This window comes from Physeter macrocephalus, chromosome 10 (assembly GCF_002837175.3).
Source record: "Physeter macrocephalus isolate SW-GA chromosome 10, ASM283717v5, whole genome shotgun sequence".
Taxonomy (NCBI): Eukaryota; Metazoa; Chordata; class Mammalia; order Artiodactyla; family Physeteridae; genus Physeter; species Physeter macrocephalus.
The window spans coordinates 50,720,327-50,730,740 of record NC_041223.1 but is presented as its reverse complement, the minus strand read 5'-3'; the positions used below and the strand labels follow the sequence as shown (position 1 = coordinate 50,730,740).

The window sequence follows — 10,414 nt, the reverse complement described above, 5'->3', positions numbered from 1 at the left end:
CCTTTGGGCTTCCCTGGTGGCGCAGTGGTTGAGAGTCCGCCTGCCGATGTAGGGGACACGGGTTCGTGCCGCGGTCCGGGAAGATCCCACATGCCGCGGAGCGGCTGGGCCCGTGAGCCATGGCCACTGAGCCTGCGCGTCCGGAGCCTCTGGTCCACAACGGGAGAGGCCACAACAGCGAGAGGCCCGCATACCGCAAAAAACAAACAAACAAACAAAAAATCCTAGCCTTAGAACCCAAAGAAAATATTTTTTAAATCTCTTAATTTTTTAAATGTCTGCATTTTGATTATTCAGTACTGAAAATTGCCCCATGTCATCACCCCTGTGTCCTGCTGTTCATAGCCCATAATGTTTTACTTGTAGAGTATAATCAGAATATATTGCTTAATTTTGCTTTCCTAGAGAAAAAAACACTTTTCTAAAGTCAAGAAATACTAAAGCTAATTTCACTAAGTATCTATCATAGATCATGTTTTATAGTTGATTTTCAAAGCAACGCATAATAATCTTTTTGTTAGAGTTAATGTTTGGTTGGAACCCAGCTTGTTTTGATAGTCAATTATAAGGCACAAGTCAACTGTGGTTACAGCCTTGCAGGGACTAGAAACTATCTTCCTACCCCCGGAAGTTGTTCAGCTGTAGGAAGTGAGAAGCCTTGAACTACAGGCAGTAGTTTCCTCCTGAAGCTGAGTCTGTTTGGGGACCTGAGCACGTCCCTAACCATTATCAGGACAAGTTTGGGTAGTTGAAGATTTAATGTAATTTAACTGCAGTTTCTCCCATCACCAGTATAACCTTCCAAATTACCCCCAATTAAATGAGAGTTGACTGTACTTTATACATAGTCTTAACATCATTCTTAATGTCCATGGTTTGAGACTATCTTATAACTAAGATCTCTCCTACTTCAGAAATGATGTTACATGCAGAGGACCTGATAAGGATATCATTTTATATGAGCCATATAGACCATCTGCACAACAAGCTAGACAGTTTAGCATACATATAGCTGTTTTGTTTTATGTACTTTAACAGTTTGATTATACTTAAATTTTCAGGTGTTTCTATCAGATATTTTCAGCTCCATTTGAAAATGTGAAGTAGTATAAAAGAAATTGGTAAATGTTTGAATGATGCACCAATTACAGGGCTTTTAGAACACTTGTGTATGTTTTCTAAATTAGAGCATTGGTCAGTAAAATATTTTGATTAAATGATCATGTTTCTTTTTTTTCCTTCTCAGAGCTTAAGAAATACTCCTAAGACTCATGATACTGTTTCATTATAAATGATGACATCCTGTAGATTTTAGTTTAATTCTCACTTGCTATTAGAGCCTTCCTAACCAATCCTCACATGAGATTAGGCATCTTCTCTATCATCCCACGGACAACCCTTTGCTTCTCACAGCTTTTTAGTTCTTGCTTATTTGTTCTCTTCCCTGACGAGTTTTTTTTTATTTTTAATTTTTTTTTGAAGTATAGTTGATTTACAGTGTTGCATCCTGACGAGTTCTTAATCATGAGAGAAAGAACTGTGTCAGTCAAACTCTCCGTCTTCAACACCAGCACAGTGCCTGCCATGTAGTATGCACTGAATATCTAAGGAAATCATTGTCATAATTATTAATGATGTGACATTTATTGAGCTCTTTCTATGTTCCAGGCATACTAAGCATTTTACATGAACTATTTCATTTAATGGGCAAGTAATCTTACGAGATAGGTGTATTTCCTATTCCTGTTTTATAGATAAGGAAACTGAGATAAAGTAATTTGCCCAAGGTTCCCCAAGAAACGAAAGAGCCAGAATTCAAACTTAGATGAAACTGATTCCAAAGATTTTTTTGTTTTTTTTTTTATAAATTTACTTATTTTATTTATTTATTTTTGGCTGCATTGGGTCTTCATTGCTGCACGCAGGCTTTCTCTACTTGCGACGAGCGGGGGCTACCCTTTGTTGTGGTGCACGGGCTTCTCATCGCGGTGGCTTCTCTTGTTACAGAGCATGGGCTGTAGGTGCGTGGGCTTCAGTAGTTGTGGCACGCAGGCTCAGTAGTTGTGGCTCGCAGGCTCTAGAGCGCAGGCTCAGTAGTTGTGGCGCATGGGCTTAGTTGCTCCGCAGCAAGTGGGATCTTCCCAGACCAGGGCTCGAACCTGTGTCCCCTGCATTGGCAGGCAGATTCTTAACCACTGCGCCACCAGGGAAGCCACTCCAAAGATTTTTTTTTTTCTTTTTCTTTTTTTTCTCCCCAGTTTTATTGAGGTATAATTAAAACTGAGGTATGAATAAAATTGTAATGTATTTAAAGTGTACAACATAATGATTTGATATACATATACAGTGTGAAATAATTCTTTAACCCTTAATTAACATATCCATCACCTCACATATTTACTTTTTTGTTTGCTGAGAACACTTACGTTCTTCTCTCCTAGCAAATTTCAATTATGCAATACAGTATTATCAACTATAGCCACCATGGTGTATACACTAGACCCTCAGACCTTATTAATCTTACAGATAAAAGTTTGTACCCTTTTACTAGCTTTGCCTAATTCCCTGCCCACCCCTCCACCCAGCCCCTGGCAGCCACCATTCCACTCTCTATTTTTATGAGTTTGACTTTTTTTTTTCAAGACTGCACAAATAAGTGTTACCATGCAGTATTTGTCTGACTTATTTCACTTAGCATAACACCCACCCTCCAGGTTCACCCAAAGGAACCTTGGTTTTCTTAAACAATACTATACAAACTAAGACTATTATACAGTTTTCAAGAAGAATAGGAGATTGTAATTAGATATTGAGCATCCTGTGGTATCCTAATTGCCTAAATTCTAAATTCATGAGCTATTATAAGCATGTTTTCTCCCAAAGGCATATATTTTTCTTAAAATGTTTTGAAAAGAAAATTTTACAGTGGTTGGCACTAATGTCTATCTTTTATCTTTAAAATTTCATAGATTTTTGTTAGGTTTTTTTTTGTTTTTTTTGTTTTTTTGATGATCTCATTTCCAGACTGAAGATTATTTGTATCATAAGTTACTAGCTTATTATACTGATTTACAATTTCTAATTAGAATATAGTATTATGTTTATTAAATAGAACTATGCCTAGCATTTTTACTAGCAATTATGAAGTTCACAGGTGTTCAGATTCTTTTCATGTTATAAAGCTCATTGCACCAAGAGTCCTTGAAGTAAGGGATCTGTTTAAATTTTAGTAAACCATTGATTGATATGAACCTGAACTATCATTAACTTAATTTAGAAAATGCTCTTATTCTTTAATTCATGTTATAAAATTATCATCCACTAATAATGAGAAGGAAAAAGTAGTTGAACCTTTTTAAGGTTGAGGCTCTTCTCAATACATTTGGGTCATTCTGAATGTCAGTTCTCACTGGTACCTTAGAGGTATAAAGGGTTGGAAATTTGATAAATGATACTGTTCTTCAGGTTATACCTGAAAATGTTTTGCTCCAACCAAGACTCTGATAGAGTTTTTTCCAATCATTTGCTTCTTCTTCTGGGTTGATAGATAGATGGTTAGAGAAGATGCTTACTTAAAAGGCAAATTATTATTATTGTTATTCTAATTAATCAAAGTCTTTGAACTTGAACCATGGTTTGAAGTTGAAATTGGTGCTTTATAGTCTGTATTATTCATCAGATTACATTTCCCACACATTACTCTATAAAAAACAATTCTGATGTCTCATGGTCTCTGAAGGACCAAAATCCTTCAGAATTAGTAAAGAATTTTTTTATCATGGAGAATATTAAAAATGAAAAGACACATAGAATTTTGGATGGGTCTAGATTTAGGTGACTAGTTTTGGATTTTTGTTGTTTTTGTTTTATCTTTTGTATCACTCACAAGAAAAAATTTTTAATGCTTTTTCTCCTACACTGTACACATTTGGAATACTTTACAAATAAGCTGAAAATAGAAGATGTCCAGGTACCAAGCACTTAATCTACCTTACCCATCCCTTACCCATCTGGATGGGCTCGACCTGCTTGCAGATCCCTGTACATCTTTGCCTACCATCTATCTACTTGCATTGCTGAAAGCTCTTTAGCACTCTCACCTGTTTCCAGGGTAACAAGTTATGGTTGACTGGCAGGTAAAATAAGAATACTTCCCTGTAGGCTTGCCTCAGACATCTTGCTTCTGCCTACCATGGTACATTTTTAGATGAGTTCATTATTAAAGAACTTATAGTAACAGACTTTTTTTTTTAACATAAAGGCCAAAGTTTAAATCAAATAGAGATAGAAAACTAAATCACTGACACTTGTAATTATCATGGAAAGTCATTTGTAACGTAAAAGCTTTATAATAATCAATAGAATGTCATTTTGTGGTTTTCCTTCCTCCAGGAAGTTTCATGAAAGGTTTATTAAATATATAATTTCAAGAGCATCTCTTTTGTTTCAGAGATTATTCTTCTAAAAGTACTTTTAAAAATTACTATTCTGATATGCTATTTTTAATTTTTAGGGATATCCCTGTGGATTTCAAGTATATAGCAGAACCCAGCATGCACTCAATGCCTGCAGTGACTTTGTCTCCAAATGGTAAGTTAGTAGATAGTGTTTTTAAATGAGCTCTGTTTTCAAAAGAGCCTTGGCCATTCCCTCCTAGGGGAAGTCTGTCACAGTGCCATACTTATATAAGGAAATCTTTTCAATATTAGAAATAATCACTGGTTTTCATGTGTGAGTCACCTCACCCATTCTCTTGTTTTTTTTAAAAGGTAAATATAAAAGAAACTGATTTGCAACTAACATTGCCCGAGCATCTAAGGATTTCCATCTCAGAATCAGGATTTGGTTTTTTTTTAATATAATTATCCTTCCAACAGAATCATGTTCAACAGCTCATTTAGTGATTTATTGTGAGCTCTTTTTCTTTCAGGGAATAGCAAATTTTGTTCTGGTTCCTCATAGAGAACACCTTAGCAATTTACTGTAAAAGGTTTTTTCAGGCAAAAATTAAAAGATAAGTCTAATACCATTTTCTATTTAATAATTCATTGCCTTTTAAGTACAAGTACTACAGATATACTGATATAACTCTACATGAGGATATTAAAGTGGAGGATCCAATATTTGGGCAGCATTGTGAACTCAATAGCTACTATGAGTATAGAGCAAGGAAGAGGGGACAAGAAAGAGTTTGCTCTTCTAGTCAGGGCATCTGCCACAGGCAAATCAGTCATCATTTGTCAAATGCCCTATGATTTTTATGAGAAGAGCAACCTCACTGGGTGCTGTTCTGATAATCACTATATTGTATACAGTCACATTTGTCACTGGGCACCTGAATTTCATATAGTGTATTTTTAAACCATCCATTACAAATACTGTGCCCATCTTGAACAAGGCCATTTACCCAGTCAGACTGTGAGCATTGTTAGGGTCATCCCTTAGTTAATCATGTTTACAAATATATAGGATGTAAAGATACTGCAGTTAAGACTCTAGTAGCTTTGGTGAATCCTGGGTAGATAAAAGCAAGGTGGCCCAAATTGAAAAATGGGCAAAAGACCTAAATAGACATTTATCCAAAGAAGACATACAGATGGCCAGTAGGCACATGAAAAGAGGCTCATCATTGCTAATTAGAGAAATGCAGATCAAAACTACAATGAGGTACCACCTCACACCAGTCAGAATGGCTGTCTTTAAAAAGTCTACAAATAATAAATGTTAGAGAGGGTGTGGAGAAAAGGGAACCCTCTTACACTGCTGGTGGGAATGTAAATTGGTGCAGCCACTAAGGAAAACAGTATGGCGGTTCCTCAAAAAACTAAAAATAGAGTTGCCATATGATTCAGCAATCCCACTCCTGGGCATATAACCAGAGAAAACTATAATTCGAAAAGATACATGCACCCTTAGTTCATAGCAGCACTAGTTACAATAGCCAAGACGTGGAAACAACCTAAATGTCCACTGACAGATGAATGGATAAAGAAGATGTGGTACATATATACAATGGAATACTACTCAGCCATAAAAAAGAATGAAATAATGCCATTTACAGCACAATGGATGGACCTAGAGATTATCATACTAAGTGGAGTAAGTCAGAAAGAGTCAGAAAAATACCATATGATATCACTTATATGTGGAATCTAAAATATGACACAAATGAACATATCTATGAAACAGACTGGATAAACAACAAGGTCCTACTGTATAGCGCTGGGAACTATATTCAATATCCTGTGATAAACCAGAATAGAAAAGAATATAAAAAGAATATATATCTGTATAACTGAGTCACTTTGCTGTACAACAGAAATTAAACACAACATTGTAAATCAATTATACTTCAATAAAAAATTTTTTAAAAAGCAGTGTGGGGCTTCCCTGGTGGCACAGTGGTTGAGAGTCTGCCTGCTGATGCAGGGGACACAGGTTCGTGCCCCGGTCTGGGAGGATCCCACATGCCGCAGAGCGGCTGGGCCCATAGGGGCCACAACAGTGAGAGGCCCGCAGAGCGGCTGGGCCCATAGAGGCCACAACAGTGAGAGGCCCGCGTACCAAAAAAAAAAAAAAAAAAAAGCAGTGTGGCCCATAACAACAGTTACTAGAATTTTTTTAGTCATATCTTTTTTTGTACAGTTTTATTTAATAATCCTAGGTTTTCTCACCTGGAGTTTATCTTTCCTCTTTCCATAATTAACATAAATAAGTCTCTTTCTCTCCATGGTTCTATTGTTTATACTTACTACAAATTAATTTCATTTCATAAAATTTAGTTTTATTAATGCTAAACTCAGAGTTTTTGTACATCCTAATTTAAACAAACAAAAAAGCTTTTATAGGAAAAATGCTAAATGATATAAGATTGTATGAGCAAAATCCATTACTTTATATATAAATACCTCTCACCAGCAACAAATTTGTAACACTTTACAGGTGGTATGGTAAATTAATTTTCCTACTATTATGAAGTAGTTGGGAACAAAATAATATTAATGACTGAACATATTTAAATAAAGTCTTTTTAAAATTTTCAGTCTTCCTCTAAAATGTCTCATTTATTGAATTTACAGGGAAATGGCTAGCGTGCCAATCAATGGACAACCAAATCTTAATTTTTGGAGCACAGAACAGATTTAGATTAAATAAGAAAAAAATATTTAAGGGCCATATGGTAGCAGGCTATGCTTGTCAGGTAGACTTTTCACCAGACATGAGGTAAGTTTAAACCTTCTCATGTATTCCCATATTCATATATAATGATATAAACTACTGCTGTACAAATAACACTGTACAAATCACTTTTATGTATGTAATTGTATGAGAACTGTTCAGATTGTCAAAATGCCAGATAAAAGGCAAGAACAAATTAAGACAGCTATATTTGGCTTTTTTTTTAAGTTCTTCAGTCTGTCTCTTTATATTGTTTAGTTCTGTGCCCTTTAACCACATAATGAATCCCTGTCTTTATAGGCTATGTCTTACTTTCTTTCTGCGTTTCTAAGCAAGGCTGGGAGGACTGTAATCTCTATATTGCTGTGACTGAATGAGCACCAGAAGAATTAATCCTGTATTATAGGGTTGAAGTTAACAGTTTCACTACAGCTTTTCCGTGCAGAAACCTCAAATCCATCTTCTGGTCACACTAGATTTGTGAAGCCTATAGCCTTCCTAAGAGTGAAACTCTGCATTCATTCCCCTATTGTTAGCTAAAATATATGGGTATCACTAATTTAGAAATCCCTATAAACTTGTATGTTTAGCCTGGTAATTGGGATTTAGACTCCTACCTCTGAGTGAATCTTGGATATATTCAGAAGCTGTTGGAGCCAAAAATAATTATGAAGGTGGTAGAGTCCACTATAGTTGAATGGGTCTACATGTGTTTGCTGGCTCTGTATGAAATTGGTTCCCTTACACTGTTTCTGACTGTCTAGAGAGTGATTGTGATACTGCATTCACTGTGGCCCCTGGCTCTCCCAATCTTCCAAGTTAAAAATAATTTTCACTCTTAGATTGGTCACTCAGTGGGGAGGTTTTTTGATAGAAGTTTAAATTATAGACTGCTTTATACTCTACCTTATTATTCTGAGTATTATATAATCACAGTGATCTTTTTATGTTAAGGTGAAAAAGACAAATTCTTTCTGTGTTCCTCACCCACTTTACCAGTTTAAGGTGTTTGAATAATTTGAATTTATTTTTCTTCTCATTACAGCTATGTGATTTCAGGAGATGGAAATGGAAAATTAAACATCTGGGACTGGAAGACCACAAAACTCTACAGTAGATTCAAAGCTCATGATAAAGTGTGTATAGGTGCAGTGTGGCATCCTCATGAAACATCTAAAGTCATAACTTGTGGTTGGGATGGTCTCATTAAATTGTGGGATTAATGGGATTAATCCTTATACTATCTGGGATCATTTTTGATCCAATATCATATTTAACTATATTTAATTATTAAATGTGTTGAATGACAACGATTTACAGATTATGATTTTCTTATGTGGCCTTATGAAGTTGAACCATTGTTTAAAAAGAAAGAAACTTTGTAAATTTGGCTAATGTAATTTCATTGGCAACTTCAATTTGTTCTTTATAGATGTTATTTATACAGAGAATGACCATTAACTTTATATTTGACAAGTAGTTATTTTTGGCAGGCAGTTTGGGTTTACCCCCATGACGTACTGAAAGGATCCCTTTAGAGCTAAGAAGGAATCCCTAGTGGATTACCTCTTCAACAAAAAGGGAAGAACAGGGATGGTATAATTTAATGTGAATCTGAAAGAAGGATAAAACCACCCACAATTACTGTTCCCAGTATTTTCAGTGGGTCAAGTTCTAATCTTTCAGATTCAGGAGTTCCACTATTTTTTATGACATATGTTGTGTCTGTTTAGTTGTAAGCCAGCAATCTTCTCTGACTGCAGCATTCCTCTAATTATTAAACAGTGTAAAATAAAAATCAGTCCGGAGTTCTTTCCTTGACTTTCTTCTTGATCAGTATAGACAGGATTGTATATAATTAGAGAAATACATTATTTTTGAATATAGAACTCAAGAGGATGAATCAAGACTTTGAACTGTATTTGTATTTACTGTCCAATAAGGACCTGGCTACACTTTCAGAAATCAGGGTCTCCTAGGTCACTCACCTCTTCACAGTTGTTACTACTGAAATACTCCTCATAGGAGACTGGATGTGAGGACATAGTTCAAAATGTCAACTTTTAATTTCTTTGAAGTTGTATGTTTTATCTATAAAATTAATCTGAATTTTCTTATGAATATATTCAATAAAACTTGTTACGATTAGAAAAATTTTAAACTTCTTTCCAAATCTTTGGGTTAAATTGACACTTCAGAAGGATGGCTAGGTTTCCCAGTTTGAGAAGCAGGAACTGTGATTGGTTAAAAAAAATTTTTTTCAACTTCAGATTGTGAAATCAAGATAGCCTCTTAAATATAGAAACCAAGAGCACTTTAGTTTGACAAGCCATTTCTCCTGTTTTTTTACAAATCTATGTTAGATGTTTGAATGTAGTATGAAATACCATGCTGTAAAAGATTGGTTCATAGCTGCTCAGAGTGCTGACTTGGAGACCAGAATCATGTTGAGTGTTGATATCCTAGGAACATCATTAGCTCTGAGTCCTGTGCTGTCAAGAGCAGTTCATGCTCCGTACCCTTAGAACTTCCATTTTTAAACATTAAATTTAAAAAGACCTGGTATAGATGACCAGGTGCTATAGCCACATATAAATAAATTTCAAAGAAGAAAATAGAAAAAGAGAATAAAAGTGGTAGAGATGTATTTTTGGACACAGGCACTCAAAGAAATAAGAATACACTGCCTAGCTGCTGTCATTTCTATTTCTTTATCTGCTGGAAAGGATGCCTGCCATTTCCTGGAGAGGAAAAAATTCAGACAGGAGCTTTTCTTTAGTCCCAACCACTGGTTTTAACAAATGTGAATTACTGAAATATGATGGGACAAAAAGAATTAATCATACATTTGAACTATCTTGTTCAGCACCAGTATTGTGTATGTTACAAATCATAATTTTGAAATCTGGGTTTATTTTATTGTGTTTTTAACTGTTTCTAAACTAAGGAACTGTATATAAAAGTTGCCTCTTTTTTTAAAAAGACTGTATTTTTAAATAAAGCACTTTTGTAGAAAGTGTTATCAAAATTTTCGTTCTTAGTCTCCTTTTAAGTCAACTCTGAAACACCACGTTAAACCATCTGCATATTTTAAATGGGTCATTTTGATTTTCTGGGGAGAAATGATGCTTTAAAGGTGAGTATAGTATATTAATGGGTTTATTCTAAATAAATGACAAAAATACAGGGCAGTGTCCTCAGAGCACATAGATTAAGTTTAACACAGTCCATATTT

At 35.1% G+C, this 10,414-nt stretch overlaps 1 protein-coding gene across 1 annotated transcript in view; it reads left to right on the top strand.

Annotated features, from left to right (window-relative positions):
- The window catches only part of CDC40 (cell division cycle 40), a 56,618-nt gene extending 46,423 nt beyond the window's left edge, over positions 1 to 10,195 (top strand). Inside the window, exons 13-15 of the mRNA XM_007122118.4 lie at positions 4,514 to 4,590; positions 7,080 to 7,224; positions 8,225 to 10,195. Coding sequence (XP_007122180.2) covers positions 4,514 to 4,590; positions 7,080 to 7,224; positions 8,225 to 8,402 — 400 coding nt within the window. The 3' untranslated portion in view covers positions 8,403 to 10,195. The remainder of the gene's footprint in view (positions 1 to 4,513; positions 4,591 to 7,079; positions 7,225 to 8,224) is intronic.
- The last annotated feature ends 219 nt before the right edge of the window (positions 10,196 to 10,414 follow it).